The 17,857-nt window shown below is 40.0% G+C and overlaps 1 protein-coding gene across 4 annotated transcripts in view; it reads right to left on the bottom strand.

The window, feature by feature from the left end:
• Positions 1 to 1,400: 1,400 nt before the first annotated feature.
• The window catches only part of RAB3GAP1 (RAB3 GTPase activating protein catalytic subunit 1), a 92,672-nt gene continuing 76,215 nt past the window's right edge, over positions 1,401 to 17,857 (bottom strand). Inside the window, exons 18-25 of one of the 4 annotated variants that reach the window (XM_036253886.1) lie at positions 17,332 to 17,469; positions 13,113 to 13,340; positions 10,502 to 10,598; positions 10,304 to 10,407; positions 10,052 to 10,167; positions 7,791 to 7,893; positions 4,194 to 4,214; positions 1,735 to 3,416 (exon numbers count right to left, since the gene is read on the bottom strand). In XM_036253886.1, the coding sequence (XP_036109779.1) occupies positions 3,180 to 3,416; positions 4,194 to 4,214; positions 7,791 to 7,893; positions 10,052 to 10,167; positions 10,304 to 10,407; positions 10,502 to 10,598; positions 13,113 to 13,340; positions 17,332 to 17,469 (1,044 nt within the window). In that variant the 3' untranslated portion in view covers positions 1,735 to 3,179. Of the gene's footprint in view, positions 1,549 to 1,734; positions 3,417 to 4,193; positions 4,215 to 7,790; positions 7,894 to 10,051; positions 10,168 to 10,303; positions 10,408 to 10,501; positions 10,599 to 13,112; positions 13,341 to 17,331; positions 17,470 to 17,857 lie in introns of those variants that run through there. The other 3 variants (XM_036253888.1, XM_036253887.1, XR_004958647.1) reach the window with 3 other exon arrangements.

Here is a 17,857-nt window from a genome sequence, read left to right as displayed (position 1 = left end):
ACGCAGCTGCCTCCCCTCAGGGCTTGCACTGGCCCTGTCCGGAACCACCTCCCAGGTACTCACAAGGTGGCATCCCTCACTTAACTCAGGTCTGCACAGATGTCACACCTCCCGGGCCTCCCCTGGCCACCTGTCAGGAAAGCAGTCTTCCCTCCCCTTGGACAACTCTCAGACGTGGTGTCCTTTACTGTAACCCCCACGGTGGTCTTCCTCTGCCTCTTCACTGCTGTGTTCTCCCTGCCCAAAACAGTACCTGGCAGATAGCTGGCACTCAATAAAGTCTGCTGGACTAATGAGGAGAAGATAAACACAAATGCTTACTGGAATTTAAAAAGTTCCAGCCTGAAGAAAACTGTCATCATGGAGGCACAGGAGCATGGAGGTGATAGGGTCCATGAGCATCTATCAGGCTCTGTGCAGCACATCACAAAGCACAGAAGAGGAGGGGAAAAAACATGATGGTATGGTTGCTCCTTTCCGATTTAGTACAAGATCTAGGACATGTATATACTTCCCCAGACTCCCTAATCCATGTGTCCTGTTACACTACGGTCTGAAACCCACGAGGTCACACACCCCTTGCTTGAAACTCTTCAGCAACTCACCCCTGGCCTGAAGATAAAGCCCAGACTTCTTGCTGTGGCTTATACAACTTCTTCTTTTTAAAAATATTGTTATTGAGTCTTAGAGAAACAGGGAGACAGACATATTGATGTGATAAACATAGATCGGTGGCCTCATGCACCCCCACTACTGGGGATTGAGCCCGCAACCCAGGCATGTGCCCCCACTGGGAATCAAACAGGTGACCTCCTGGTGCATGGATGATGCTCAGCTAACAGCCACACCCACCAGGACTACACAAAACTTCTTGATCTCACCTCAGTTTACCTCACCATCTTCATTTCTCGCCACTTTCTACTCTGGGTTCCATACTCCAGCCAAACTGAAATGCTGGCTCTTCTCCAAAGACATCTTTTCTTTTGCCTTTGAGTTTTGGCCCATTGTTTTCTCTACCTGAAACACTCTTCCTATCCTCTCCTGCACCAGTTAACTTGTCTTGGCCTGTGTCACACTTGCTAATAGTCCACTGATGAAAGAAAGACACGGCTCAGTCCAGACTGAAGGGGTGGAAAAACGAATTCCACTTCACTGGAGCAGTGGTAAAATCTCGATAAATCAGGGGCAAACATACAGGGATGGGGGAATTATCGTACTTCTTTGAAAGCAATTTACCACACTTCCCCCCTCTTTGTCAGCTCCTACTCATCTTCTGGTTTCAATGTAGAAATCACCTCTCCCATAATACCTTGTATGTATCAATTATTACTGCATGTATTACTTTCTATGCCAATGAGTAAATGAATACACTTATATGATACACGTGAACCTCAAATTCATAGTTGGTTGGCTGTACCCTGCAATTTATGGCAATGTTAACACCAGCCTTCCCGATGTGACAGGAAGGTCACTGAAGGAGGGAGTTTTGGTTTCTGTTGTTTTCATTGCTAGTACAGTACCTGATTTGAAGTAGGTTCTTAAAAATACCTGTGAAATCAAAATACAACTATAATAAAAGTAAAATGGGGTAGTTTCCATTAAAAAAAAAAAGGTGCAGAGAGTATTCTTGGAAACCCTGCAAGACCCAGCAGGCTGCAAATATTTAGCAAGATCTGAGATAGTATAAAACTAAGAATAAAGCACCAGAAGGAAGAAGAGAAAAATTAGCCAAAGAAAGCAGCACTTTCCTTTTTATTAGATTCACAATGCCTTTTTAAAGTCCAACCTCTCTTTGTAAAATGTTTCTTTGTGATTAACGTCCTCACTGGAAAGCAGACAAACTCAGTCGTCACTGCATCTGTGGTACACCAGCAATCAGTCCGGCATCTCAGAGGGAAGCACTGTGAAGGCTAGGAGTCATCCAACCAGGACCCCCTGCTTCATATGAACACACACACACACACACACACACACACACACACACACCTTTTTTTTTTACAAAAATATAACAGGTTTACACAGATCTATTAATTCTTTCAAGTTTCATAGCAAGGTCTATGCATCAGTATAACCATTTTTTACTTTGGATTAAGGTGGGAATTTTAGGCCTAAAAATAGATTTAAGATTATTGAACAAAGACCATATAGCAACACAGATGTAATATATCTTGGCCATCAGATAACTGGAAGCATGCTGCTGTTATCCTGATGCTCAGTGCTACTACATACCCCCAATGAGTAATTTCATTTTAACTAAAATACAAAAGTAAAATAGTTCACTGAAATAATCTTCTACTCATTACATTAGCACATATACCAAATTATACAAACTGCATGATAATCTCTATGTACCAAGGCTATCTTTTTAGCATGTGTCTGTCTACTTCATTAAATACAGTATCCAGCCAGCAACCACATAAAGGGAATGTACACTGTACAGCAGGGGAAGAGAACAACAATTTGCTGGTTATCTTTTTACATGGCACCCAAACAAAACAAGTAAGAGAAACAAACCTTACAAGATAGATATCAAACTAATTTGCAGTGACATTTAATATAGGTTTACCAGAGGGAATACATTTAGGTCACAGTTATATGGAAAAACACATAAACTATGTGAAACTCTAGGCTTTCTCCAAGAATATTCAAAATGCTCATCAAAAGTTAATTAGTACAATAAAGATGGCCACTAGGTGACTGAATAAACAGAATGCCAGTTAATATTTTAAAAACACAGATTCTGGGAATAGAACCTACCTCCAAAATATCCAGAAATCTGAGTTAACAAATACTGTACTTTGTATACTTGATACTAATAGACATGTTTACACTGACTATAAATGCAAGGCAATAGCCTGAGAGACAGTCACAGAGAAGAAGATATGAACACAATCCTGCCAAAGTACAGAGAGTTCCTGCTTTTTTGGTCCCCAACCCCACCCCAAGGTCCATCTCTTTGGGGAAGAAATGTTTCAACAGCTCAAGCCCATTACCTCTGACCCCACAAGCTACAACACAGCCCAAGCTTGGCAACAGAAAGTCTTTCAGATGCCAGCAGGATGCTTTATTGACTAGACAGACCCTCTTCAGGGCCTACCAGGTTCTGATCGGCACAATCTCCTTCCCACAAAAGGGTCAGCACTGTCTCTGAAGCCACAAACAGGGTAGCCCTAGAAGAATTAGAAGAAGGAGGTATCTGATGAAAAGGCACCTGCCAGTCTGAAATCCTCTTTGGTGAGAACACTGTACATGCGCTGAGGCAGAGCTCGGGAGTAGGGGGCGGGGCGGGGCACAGTGGTGCGCAAAATGAGTTCCCGGCCAGCAGGTGGCGGGAAGTCTGACACGGAGTTCTGCCTTCTCTCTTCTGGGGAGCCCATTCTCTTCAGTTCCTCCTCTGGCGGAGCCAGGGCTGCAGCCTTGAATAGAATCATATGGTAAATTCAAGAGCAAGTCAATGATAAATGTAGATCATTATGAAGGACAGATGAATAAACATGATAAATACAGAAAAATGTTCTACATTATTCAGAATGCTGTCAACTATGTTATGATCACTCACAAACATAACACAGAATGTACAAGAAGCGTGAATCACTGCACTGACAGAGATTACAAATAAATTGGTGCGAGAGACTGCCAGGCAATCTGCTTTGAAAAGTGGGGCCATATTAAGACATTGACGAAGAGGGAAAATGTGGTGTCTGTTTCTTCAAGACCAAGTCTGATGCCCTCAGTCCAGCAAGGAGCTGGTTCTCTCCAGAGTCTAGAAAGATGATTTTTACCCTGGTTTTCAATTCTTCTTAGTATTCAGTAGCCAAATTAGAACTGGAGACATTGATTTTGTTTGCTGGGCAGCTAATGTGAGGTAGTGAGGTCTATGTAATGCAGCAATGGCCACAAAAGAGAAGTTCTCAATATCAAAGGCATCTATTTTTCCATTAAAATTGCATAAAATACATATTTATTTTGAGTCTTCATTTTAACTGATCACTATACTGGTTTCATTTCTCTGATCACTATATTTCTTTCAGAATACCACTGATTTGGAATAATTGTTTTGGCAATGGAAATATGAAATTATGTTATGTAAATAGCAAGAAAGGTATGTCAAACCCAAACTATTACAGAGGTGGTTAGTGTTAGAGGGAGGGGAAGGAACAAGAAACCATGAGGGACAAAGGCTATTTTGTTACCTCATCAGAAGATTCAGTCAGCTTGAGAAAGGGTGAGAAAAGAAACAGTGATGAAAGGGAAACAAGCAAGATGGTTTTAAAAAGAGCTAGACAAGGAATTTCAAGATTATTTCAGACAGCATGCACTACAGTAAGGAACATAATTCTATCAGAAGAATTATCGAGACAAACATACACCACACACAACACACCTAGCCATCAGTGTGAGCAGACCTACCCCACTACTCATGCATCGGATGGCCCCAGAGGTGACGCACAGTCATTTAATGGGGAAATGATTTAACAAAAATCCAGCTTTTACTGAAAAATTAAGATGCTAAAAAAATGCCCATGGCTTCAAAAATAGATTATCCAGTAGATTTAAGGATAGGTGTCCCAGAGTTATTCAATTTAGTAAGACTAAAGCTAAGTCCATTCAGTGGATTATTTGCTGAATTACATTTAAATACATATATACCACTGAAACATGTAATCACGAGATAATTAAAATGTATGATTTTAAGAAAAAGTTCTAAATATGTAAAATTACTGTATGCTTATATTAGTAAAACTGATACAGTGTCAGTTAGTTATGGGAAGAAAAGTTACACGAATAAACTTGATTTACATTAGCCAGACATTTAAGGACTGAGTTTAAAAATGTGCCAATCAAGTGCTTACTATATGGACTAGTCTGCCAGTTCCCTAAAAACATTCACCACAAGGTGTGAAAATCTAAAATCTTTTAAAATCACAGTGTGGGATGAATGTACAATTTTAGGCTATACAGTGAGGCCACTGAAAAGATGATACACTCCTATATTTACTGAAATATAATTATAGAAAGATAATTAGATTGATAATTGTAGAAAGATAATTATATCGAGTGGACAACAAAGTAAATTATATAATATTTTTGTAAAATATACATACATTTGTATACACTACATTAAATGCTAACAGTGATCATCAGTGGGGACTGAGATTACTGGTATTAATTTTAAATGTGATTAATGATTTCTTTATAATTTTCTGTATTGCCCACATTTTTACAATGAGCCTTTACTTACAGTCTGAAAGGTGGGGAGGGGGGAAGGAGGGTGGGAGCTATTTCCATTTTGGGGGGAAATAATTTTGCTCAACTATTCAAAACAAGTAGCACTCTCAGCATTAAATATATAAATACTTTAGATTTTAAAATCCTCTTAACACACACATTTTAAAAATGGAAGAGAGTTTTTGTAATAAGAGGAAAATTCATATTGGTGCTAACAAGAAAACGGGTTTATAAGCTTCTGGTGAGTAAGCAGGTGAAGATATTATAGGATATGAAAACAAACTCAGTTCTTGGTTTCATGCCAGAGACAAAAACAAAATAAATCAAAGTAATTATCTATTGCTTTCTAGAACTCTAATTTATATGAAAGTAAAATACTTAGTTTTTAACTTAAAAATTTTAAATCTAAAGAGCTACCCTCATAAATAATCTCAAGGTTTAGTACTTCCTAAAAATTCAGATCAGTATATTTGGCTATGATTTTTTTTGTTGTTGTTGTTATCCTCACCCGAGGACATTTTTTCATTTTTGTTCAGATAGAATGGGAAGGAGAGAGAGGAAGAGAGAGAGAGAGAGAGAAACATGGACATGAGAGAGAGAGAGAGAGAGAGAGAGAGAGAGAGAGAGAGAGAGAGAGAGAGAAACATGGACATGAGAGAGACACATTGACTGGTTGCCACCCACATGACCCCAACCGGGGCAGGTACAAACTGCAACCGAGGAACATGCCCTTAGCGGGAACCAAACCCGGGTCTCTCTGGATCACGGGCTGACACTCTAACCACTAAGCCAAACTGGCCAGGGCGGCTATGATTTTGATATATTAAATAGATGTACTCCAGATCAACTCAAAGGAGATTATAAAGTTTTTATTCCATGTATAAACCCATTAAAAGTATTTTTCTTATTTGATTCTGAGAGTTATTCCTTTAAAACTGGATCATTCCAGCCCTGGCTGGTTTGTCTCAGCGGTTAGAGCGTCAGCACATGGAGCAGTGAGTCCCGGGTTTGGTTCCCGCTAAGGGCATGTACCACAGCTGCAATCTGTCTCCAGCCCGGATGGGGTTGTGTGAGTGGCAACCAGTCGATGTGTCTCTTACATCAATGTCTCTCTCTCTCTCTCCACCCCTCTCTCCCTCCCACTGTATCTGAAGAGAGATGCAAAAAAAATATCCTCAGGTGAGGATAAAAAAACCCCAAAACAACAAAAAAACAAAACAAAACTGGGTCATTCCAGTGTCGTCATAGTGTCAGATAAGGGGCACCCTGTATTTAGTGCACTTCATAATATTTTGAACAGGACTGCCAATACTGACGAGCCCTGGCATGAGATCACTATGGGATGCCAGCACCTCTTAACCAGTAAACAAGAACAGCACAGTCTCAGTACAAAGGATAACTAGTATCATCTTCATAAAAATCCAAATTTTAATAGCTTTAGAATGTCAGAAGGTACTACATAATTTTTAAACCTGTACTTTCATTAGCAGAAGTAATTATAAACATAATTAGGCTTCTTCCAGCCAGTGTGGCTCAGTGGTTGAGCGTCAATCCATGCACTAAGAGGTCGCCGGTTCAATTTCTGGTCAGGGCATATACCCAAGGTTGTGGACCCAATCTCCAGTGGGGGTCATGTAGGAGGCGGCCAGTCGATGTTCTCTCTCTTCGGTGTTTCTATCTCTCTCTCCCTTTCCCTTCCTCTCTCTCTAAAATCAATGAAGAAAAAAAAATTTTTAAAGATAATTATGCTTCTTCCCATGTTAAAGCCCAAGTTTCCAGTCTTAAAAATCTGAAATCTTGCTCTTTCTTTCTAGGAAAACTCTACAGTTAGATCTCTGCATCATTATAAAAACAGATTTACTAACTTCTTAAGCTAAGTTGTGAAACCATTTGCTGTAGATGAAGTTTAAATGGTAAAATGGAACTCGGTTCTAACTTGAAAGTAGTACACATTGCTCCCACAGCACAGCTCTGGCCATTGTTAAGTTAGTTCCTATCAGATTCTGTAACAATGGATTTCAGACCCTTCTAACTTCTGAAATTTAGGACCTAAAATATACTTATCATTTTACTTAAACATGTAAGAAAGTGCCCTGGCCGGTTTGGCTCAGCGGTTAGAGCGTCGGCCTGTGGTCCAGAGAGACCCTGATTCAGTTCCCGCCAAGGGCATGTACCTCGGTTGCAATTTGTCCCTGGCCCTGGTTGGCTGTGCGGGTGGCAGCCAGTCAATGTGTCCCTTTCACATCGATGTTTCTCTCTCTCTCTCTCTTCCTCTCTCTCTCTCCCCCTCTGTCTGAACAAAAAATGGAAAAATGTCCTCGGGTGAGGATGAAAAAAACAAACAAACAAACAAAAAAAAACATGTAATAAAGCAAAAAGATATGAAAAACTCAGAGGTCACGTTGAGAGTCACTGTTTCCTCAATGTCCGAGCCCAGTGCCCAGACCTGCGCTCAGGCGGCAGGCAGCTGGTCTAAGCAGCCACGTGTAGGAATCAAAACAGCGCCTGACTAAGCAGAGGTCTGGAGAAATCATGACACTGTCCATAAGGAACCCACATACCCGCTGTGCATTCACGAAGAGCTTGTGGATGATCCTGCCAGCGTGTCCTCTCCCTGCGCCCACGACCAGCACTTCAGGCTGCTCTAAAAGGCAGCTCACAAACCTAGGAAGAAGGAACAGAAGGAGAGCGGCTCAGCTCCATCAATCCTCCCAGATTAGTTCTGTGGACAAAGCTCAAACTGATACTGGCTAAACTACAATGGCTGGAGTGGAGACTTTATAACAGGATAAATTGATATTTGGAATTAACATCAACTCAAATGACAATCTTTCAACTGTTTTCATAAAATCTGTGAAAAGCCCATCTCTGTCAAAGTGTAAGAAAAAATATTTAGAAAAGATCAAAAAAACCTTTTTTTGGATAACGAAAACCAAGTTTCATTTATATAGCAAAGCAATGATCCATACTTCTTATTGTTTTTTACACAAAGTGGAAGGGAGGGAGAAAGAGAGAGAGAGAGAGAGAGAGAGAGAGAGAGAGAGAGAGAGAAACATCGACATTACAGAGACACATTGACTGGTTGCCTCCCGCACAACCCTGACCGAGGCTGAGACTGAACCTGCAACCAAGGCACATGCTCTTGACAGGGAATCAAACCTGTGACCCTTTGGTCTGTGGACCGACACTCTAACAACTGAACCAAGCCAACCAGAACTTGTTTTTTTGTTTTTTATCCTCACCCGAGGACACTTTTCTATTTTTTGCTCAGGTAGAGTGGGAGGGAGAGAGAGGAACAGAGAGAGAGAGAGAGAGAGAGAAACATCGACGTGAAAGGGACACATCGAGTGGCTGCCACCCGCACGACCAACCAGGGCCGGGGACAAACTGCAACCGAGGTACGTGCCCTTAGCGGGAACCGAACCCGGGTCTCTCAGGACTGCAGGCCAACGCTCTAACCGCTGAGCCAAACCGGCCAGGGCCAGAACTTATTTTTATTCTTAAAATTTTTTTTTGTTTAATCCTCACTCGAGGATATGTGGGTTTTTAAAATTGATTTTAGAGAGAGGAAGGGAGAGAGAGAGAGAGAGACATCAATGTGAAAAACTAATCAGATGATTCCTGTATGCTCCCTGACAGCATATTGAACACAAAACCTAGGTATGTTCCCTGACCGGGAATCAAACCCGAAATCTTTTTGGTGCGTGAGACAACACTTCAACCAACTAAGCCACCCAGCCAGGACTGTTCTGGTTCTTTTGAGGTGTATAAGTATGTGTGCAGACAGACATACATACACATGTACACAAAATCTATGTTTTGCTGGGCAAAGCCTCAATTGCACACTGTGCCCTCTTGTGCTGGAAATGCTCTGCTTCCAACTGTCACAGATAACGTACAGTGGAGCTAACAGAGTTGAAGGCACAGTCATCAAGCGTGCACCACCTGCTCACTAATTCATGCTGCTGTTTTAGAAATGACTTGCTTGATTAGAGCTTATTCTTTTCGTTTAAAAGGAAGGCATTTTCAAAAGCAAAGAAGGATGGAAGAAAATTTCACTCAACAAAAGATATAAAATTCAAACAAAAACTTGTTAAAAGCTACAGCAAATGCCTTGTCATATAGTAATTATTTTGCATCAATAATGCCATTCCTTGAGGAAAGGGGAATGAAGATGTTAACATAATAAATTCAAGCTAGTGAAGTAGCTAATTTGGAAACACTTTATCATATATTAAAACAACATTGTCCTTTCAATGGGCAAAAGTAGACAAGGGCTCACACTGAAAGGCTCCCTTGGTAACGGTGCTGTCTCAGGAGGAAGACTGACCCAGTCTGGTCACATTTCAAACATATTTTGCAAGGTGCATAGTAAATGCACCTTTTCTATCATAAATCTTTTAAAAAATTAAATGAATACTGAGCAGAAGTACAGTTGCAGAGCACCTCAGACTGTGGTTAAGGAACAGTGAGAGCTGAAAGCAAAGCCTTGGGGCACTTCAAGTAACAAAGAGAAAACAGAGTCTCCTCGGGAGACGGCAGGCGCCACTCCTCCTCCAGGAGCAAATAAGGACATTGCTAGAAAGAGTGACCTGGTAGATCTGTTTCTGAAAGTAAGAATAACAGAAACACATAGCAACTACTCAAAAATACAGCAGAGGTCAAATCCTATGATAATTAAGTATTTCTCTGTCTCTAGCCAATACTTGTTACAAATAAAAGGGAGTATCACAAAGAATCTCAATATTTCATTAAAATTTCCTAAAGACAATGGTGGCTTTTCCCACTGGAGACAAAAATAAGTGAGTCAAATAGCACTTACCTTTCAAGATCTTCCTTTTCCTCCTCTTGTTCACATTTCTCAGTTCCAAATTTGGCTTTCAGTGAGCGGGCTCTAGCAATTAAGGCTTCCACACTAGTAATCTGATGGATGATTTCCTAACAGTAGAAAAGGGGAAGTCACACACTGGATAACAGCAAAGAAAAGCAAAACCTTTTAAAAATGTATCTTGAAAGTAATTATTGCCAACTGGGGAGAGCACTTGTTGAGATCCTGACACTACATTAAACTTACTTCTAATTTCTTGTCTTCAGGATTGGGAAAGTGCAAAACTTTGCTGGAATGGGATATTATCTGCTTGATAATCTTCTTCACTGAAGAAATATTTTCCACACTTTCTGTTTTAAAAAATATTAAAACCATCATTAAATGAGTTAGACAAGATACACTCATTTCAGAAATAAATTAACTACTAACAAATAAGACATTTACCTTCTTCCTTTACCTTGAGTACAGCTGCATGAATTATACAAGGTAACAGGTGCCGAGCAAGGTCTGCAGGTTTCTGTACTGCCAGATAGTGCAGCACCTTAAGGAGGCACAGAGTCAGGTAAGTGATCACTGCAGTTGCCAAAGAATAAGGCAGCCATTTACGGAAGAAAAAATTCTCTGGACTAGCGATGTTCAACCTTTTTCCTCTAATGGCGCATAAACTAATTACTAAAATTCTGTGGCACACCAAACTATGTATTTTTTGCCAATCTGACACACACATAAAAAAGGTATAATTCTGATTTATTCACACTGGAGAGCTATTGTGTTGGCTGTTGTCATTTTTTTTATTTGACAATTTAAGGGAAAAGAGGTCACTGCCCTTGACTAAATAGTCAAGTATTGCATACTTTAAAAATTCTTGCAACATATAAGCTGAACTCACTGGTGCTTGGCCAGAAAATTCCAGAGTGGTTGATTAAGATTATGTTTCTGGAAGAGGTTAAAACTGCAATTAGATAAGGTATTAAACCTTGGTTTGGTATAACTGGCTTTTATCTAGCACAAGTGATGTTTTCTTTTTAAAAAACTTTTCTTGGATTAGTTTTAAACATTAGTTCTGTTCTAGTGTTTTGCTTTTATTTTAATCATCACCTGAGGATATGATTTTTATTGATTTTTTTTTTTTTTTTTCTAGAGAGAGAGAAAAATGGAGAGGGGGGAGGAGAGAGAGAGAAAGAGAGAAACACTGATCAGTTGCCTCCTATATGTGACAAACTGGGGATTGAACCTGCAACCTAGGTATGTGCCCAGACCAGGAATCAAACTGAAACCTTTTGGGGTACAGGATGATGTTCTGATCAACTGAGCCACCCAGTCAGGGCTAGTGTTTTGACTTTTCTTCCTCAAGGATTCTGGTAAAATGAGTATTACTCCTGTTTTTCCTATCTTCCATTTCTACTACTTTCTCTCCAACCCCTTTTAGTCCTTTATTTCATTTTCATTCTCTTGCCTTTTCTTACTTTTTTTTCTTTATTGATTTTAGAGAGAGAGAGTATAGGAGAAGGAGAGAGAGACAGAGACATCTATGAGAGAAAACATCAACTGGCTGTCTCCTGCATGCCCCCCACTGGGGATCAGGCCCACAACCTGGGTATACGCCCTGACCAGGAATTGAACTGGTGACCTCTTGGTTCATGGGTCGATGCCCAACTACCAAGCCACACCGACCGGGCTGCCACTTTTTCTTGATGCCTTTTATTAAACTTAAATATGAATCTATTCTCCCTTGGGCCCCTTGCCATTTAGTCTTTATTCTTGATATGGGTGTACTTTTCTTCTATTTCTAACCTGAGTTAAACTAGAGGTGGTTTCATTTCTTTGCAGGGTTTTTGGGTCCATTTTGCTCTTGGTTTTAGTATTTCTGATTAAAAATGATTTTTCATATCCCCCATGCTTGTTTAAAGATATCTGGTTCAGTATGGAGTGTTATGTTAATAATTTTCTGCTTCATGGTTGATTTTCTGGGAAATGTTACCATTAGCTAAAATGATCCAACTGCAATTTGTTTTTTATAGTTTGGTATGGATGTAGTCTGCTCTTTATTCCTAGTCATGTCACAGTTTGAAAGTGCCCTTTTCTGCATAACTGCTTTAACGATGGCAGAGCATGAAGGAGGCTGCTAAGCCTTCTCTTTCACTTCCGCAAGATCTTTAATCTCCCCCTTATTTCCCTTTCCCATTATTGCTTATCTTTAAGGGGTATCAATCCTTCTCTATATATTTGGTTCTTCTCAAGGCAGTGCCTCTGAGTGTCCACTTCCTACCCGGCTTACTTTAACACCCTTCCCTAGTGGCCAGTGCTGTGAGCTAACAAGCTGTACCTGTGTTAAGCTCTCTCCTTCTGGGGTGACTCTGTGCTCTATTTGTTTTCTGTATCCCTCAGCTCCTAAAACTCCCTGTCCCCAACCTCTACACCCATGGGCTTGCAGCAATGGGAACGCTACCAGAATCTGGCTTTCCTCTACTTTGACGGTCACTGCAATCTCTAACTCCTAGCAATGTTTATGGCATGGATTTATTTGGGAGGTTGAGTGGGTAGGAGGGTGTGTGGGGCAATTTGGTATCAGGCAGCTACCACTATTCACCAGAACTCCAAACATTTTTTAGTAGTTGCAAAGCCTCCACTAAATGATCACACCATAATTTATTAAAGCACGCTTGTTTTTGTAACTTCGGTTGTATTTACTTTTTCACTAAAAAACTTTGTTGAACATCATTCTTGTACGTTAATCGTATATTTCTCATTACTCCCCTAATAAATTTCTTGGTAGTAGAATTGCTAGGTCAAAGGACATGACCATTTTTAAGGCTTTTGATATATGTTGTGAGTCAGTCCAACGGTAACAAGCATGCTCTATAAAATGTGCATGTCTTATTTTGGGGCCTATCTGCAACTAGTTCTAAAATCTTAAATGTAAATAGTAGATATATGAAGGCTCATTAAGTTTCAATGCTTTGCTTCTCAAGTGTGTCCAAACCTCTCAAGTAAGTTTTTAAAATGCCAGAACAATAATAACCATTTTAGTATTAGATACCCAAACCTCAGTTACCTTTTCTGCTTCCCGTGTATCATCAAAGAGTCTCCTTTGCCTTCTAGCAGGAACTGGCTTAGCTGTTTCCCAGGCTTCTACCCACATGTTGCTTGGAATCTTCATCCGGGCACTCAGTTCTCCTTTCAGAACTGTGTTTCCCTTTTCATCAATTACTTCCTCTTCAATGTAATCCCGGGGTGAGTACCACCTCACAAAATCTTCCAGACAACAACCTGGATTAGCTGCCTAAAACAAGGCAAAAGATTAGACAGAATTAAATAAAAGTCAACAGTTACTGATAAACCTGTTTGCAAAATCATACTTTCTCTTTCAAAAAAGCCTACCTAATCTTTACAAAATCTAATATGTGACATGAGTTTGGGTGTCACCTCAAAAACAGATCAGATGTTAAAGTACCAAAAGCATTTTGTTTTTGCTGTCTTTATTTTACAGGGAAACCAAACCAAACCAAAACAAAACAAAAATCTTACATTTGATGAATTTGGAAATAAAAATTTCATGTAAAGTGAAAATAATTCTCTTAAACAGATTTTAAGTTACATACTTTAAAATTATAGTATAAGTACTCAAAACTTAGAAAAGTATCAAATAAGTGCAGGTCAAATAAATTAAACAATACACAACATGATCAGAATAATCATACAATAATGGAAAAGTTCTGTTCTTTCTTCCCCTCAATAAATCATTACTGGTACTGCAGTAAATATCAGCTAACCTCAAAAATGTTCTATTCAGCCATCAAATTCTTGTGCTTTATGTAACAAATTACCATCACATAAATTGCTTTTGTGCTGTTAAGAAATTGCGATTCAAACTATTGTTTTTCGGGCTTCTGAAACCTACCTAATTAAATTTTTATTCAGTGGATAATACTATAGAATTTACAATGGTGCATTTCAATATCCTTTAAGTAATTCTACATTCAAGCCTAGAAAAAAAAAAATAGAGACTTCACAGTGTTAGTGGTAAGGCACAGAGTTCTTTTTTATAAGTGTCCAGTAATATATTAGCAGAGTACTAAGGATGGGCAAATGTATAATCACCTAATACTCAAAGAATATGTGTACACACATTAAACACATACCTTTGGTTAAATTTTCTACCACAACATAGCCTTCCTGCTATGAATACTATATTTAATTGCCTGAAATAGTAAGTAATAAAAGCATTGACAAAGAAGTGCTAAGCAGAAGGTCATTTTCTTTTTTTTAATCCTCACATGAGGATATTTTTTCATTGATTTCTAGTTAGAATGGAAGGGAGGGAGAGTAGGAGAAAGAGAGAGAAACACTGATGTGAGAGACACATGGACTGGCTGCCTCCTGCATGACCCAACCAGGGCCGGGGATCGAACCTGCAATCCAGGTATGTGCCTGAGATGGGGAATCCAACCTGCGACCTCTCGGTCTTCAGGCGATGCTCCAACCACTGAGTCAAACTGGCCAGGACTCATTTTCTTTCTTTTTATTTAAAAAAAATTTTTTTTTGAATCCTCACCTGAGGATATTTTTTCCCATTTGTCTTCACATAGAGTGTGAGGGAGGGAGAGGGAGATCAGAGAGAAACATTGATGTGAGAGAGACATATCGACTGGCCGCCTCCCGCATGACTCCGACTAGGGCTGGGGATGAACCACAACTGAGGTACTTGCCGTTGGCCAGAATCGAACACACAACTTTTTGGTCTGAGGGCAATTAACTGCTGAGCCAAACCGGTCACAGCCATTTTCTTTCTTTTTAAATTAAATTAACCTCAGATCAAAATGCAAACAGACACAAAGAGAATGGCTAGTCTTAAATGTGAAGAGTAAAACCATCAAGTCCTCCTTGAGCTCACTGGCTTACAGCTTAACCATCCCTACCAATTTGGGAAATCCCCCTGAGGGGATGAGGAATCAGAGGAGGGTCCTTAACCCATAGTCAACAACATGAAGTTCTAAGGGTTATGGCACATGGCAACAAAGGACTGCTGTAAACTGCAAAGGGTCAAGATTACTGCATGATTCAGGATTCATGTATAACTATCTGGATATTAATCAGGCAACACCATACCCACAAGAGAACAGCTTAGGAACCTAGAGATAGGCCTTGAATGAAAAGAACTTAAAAAAAGAAAATAATGCCCTGGCCGGTTTGGCTCAGCGGTTGGAGCGTCAGCCTGTGAATCAGAGAGTCCTGGGTTCGGTTCTCGCTAAGGGCACGTACCTCGGTTGCAGTTTGTCCCCACCCTGCTGGGGTAGTGTGGGTGGCAACCACTTGATATGTCTCTCTCACATCGATGTCCCCCCCCATCTGAAGATAAATGAAAAAAAAAAAAAAATTGAACTCCTACACACAGAATGTGTTAAAGAAAGATAAAGAAAGACAGTTCACATCAGAATTCTTCCTTCTGGTTTTCCTTACTATACCAGGCTAAACAAACAGCTATCAGGAGAAGGTCAAGGCTCATTTTCAGCTATGGTTTATCTTTGTTCTACTGTTCCAGGTATGTACTCCAAGGGCCTGCTCAAGAACAGGCCCTGTCCTTCTGGAACTGTAAAGTATAGATAGTTCAGGTACGTATCAACATTCATCCAAAGCTCTGGGGACTCTCCGAAGGGCCCCTAAATCAAGTCACCCCTATGCAAAAAAGGGAAAGGCAACCGTATCTATTTTAGTGTGACTACATATTTCCTTAAATATATTACCTGATCCCTACATAGGAACAGATGTGTAAAAAGGTTATTTGAAATACAGTCTATTTTCTGATTAAAACAATGTTATAAGAGATTTGTAGGTGCCCAGGTTAATCCAAAAGAGTCTAATAAACTCTAGTTTTGCTGAAGCACAGTGCTAAAGGAATTACATAGAACCTTACCATCAGGGGCCAACATATGTCAATGGAGAAAAGCTTTTACAGTTTCAATTTCGAATTGACTTCATCTTTCATTCCCTAGTTATAGTACTTCCATTCACCTAGATTTCAGGTGGCTCTGAATGATAGTTGTTTTGAAGATTAGTTGTATTTTTGACACAGTTGTGGGGGACTTTAGTACCACGCTTACCTATGCCACTATCTTGACTGGAAGCCCTTTATCTACCTTTTTGATTTAACACATGCCCTGAGAGCCAAGTGACTCCTCTCTCCTTTTATTTTTTTAAGGGAGAGAAAAACATTGATGTAAGAGAGAAACATTAATCGGTTGCCTCCCAAATGTGCCCCAACTGGGAATTGAATCTGGTCTGGGTATGTGCCCTGATTGGGAATTGAACTGGCAACCTTTTGGTATATGGGACGAAGCTCCAACCAACTGAGCCACACCAGCCAGGGCCCAAGTGACTTCTCTTTATTCACTGTACTGTTTGTTTTAAAACAACACATCTCTCTTTCTTATTTCACAGCAGAAAATAACTCATAGATTTTATGCATTGTTTTAGTCTCTAAGGAAAACATGCAGCTTTTATAAGGTTTACTAAAGATTTCTTCTTTTAGAAAATATGGAGGAAATAAGCAGGGAACAAAGAGGCTCCCTTTTATTGTCACAAATCTGCTGGCAGGGAAGATGAAAGTGGCATGGGTTTTCATGGGGTGTTTATGTTGGAAAAACTCAAACAGAGGCTAGCCTACATGGCACAAAAGCAGGACCGAGTAGGGATATGGAGAGGGACATGGAGGCCATCACGGCCTAAGGGTTTCCTAAAAGACTTGCATATTGGCTGAACACATACAAAGGAGGAAGACATCCCAATGCACATAGAAAAAGTATTCAAGTCTCAATTTTCAACTATTATTCAAAGATTGTTCTTTTCTTTCTTTAAACTTAAGCAGCAACTCTGAATTCAACCTTTAGGGCAGCGGTTCTCAACCTGTGGGTCACGACCCCTTTGGGTGGTGGTCAAATGACCCTTTCACAGAGGTCACCTAAGACCACCGGAAAACACATATTTCCGGTGGTCTTAGGAACTGAGACAGGCTCCTCTATCCATCTCCAGGCGGGTCTGCCCACATGCAGATACGCCCACGTACAACATGAGGAATGTATTAAAGGGTTGCAGCATTAGGAAGGTTGAGAACCACTGCTTTAGGGATAGAAGCAGGGTGTTATTAACCACTGATGAAATAAAAACATATAATAAAAAGGACATTTAGGTCTTCATATCACTTCATTGAGTGACTTTCACAGCTTCATCCCTGAATAACTCAAAATAGAATCCTGAGCTCTGACAGCGTGACCCACCTTAAAAGACTCCATGTCTGAAAGCAGACAGGCACTCTGCATGCGTGCTCTGAGGTGAGCCCCTTCTGCCGATGTACCTAATTTAGCTAGAACCTCCGACTGCTCTTCCAGCAGATCTTCTGTCATAGGTGCTGGTTCCTGAGAAGCATAAAAGGACAGAACTCATGAGTAGCCTTTTGTAGACAAAGCAGAGCTATAAAAATAGAATGACGACAATTATTTCAACTCCAGTAGTCCCAAGACATATATTTAAAAGAATTCAGAGAAATTCACAAGTTTTTTTTGAACCTACATGGAAACGTAATAAATTAGTAAGAATAAATATGACTTTCAGCATCCCCCCACCCCCTGGAACAGATAAAATGATCACATTCCCCTTTGTAAGGACTGATGGCTAAATGGGAGAGGAATTTGGGTTCACTGAACATTTTCCTGCCTATTAATGATACAGAAATTAAGTCCTAATGGTATTTTTATGTATGTTATCACTAGTTGCAGTAAGGTTTGTATTATGACTAATAAGAGA

Source organism: Molossus molossus, unplaced genomic scaffold (genome assembly GCF_014108415.1).
Source record: "Molossus molossus isolate mMolMol1 unplaced genomic scaffold, mMolMol1.p scaffold_m16_p_11, whole genome shotgun sequence".
Taxonomy (NCBI): domain Eukaryota; kingdom Metazoa; phylum Chordata; class Mammalia; order Chiroptera; family Molossidae; genus Molossus; species Molossus molossus.
This window is presented reverse-complemented; position numbering and strand designations above follow the sequence as displayed.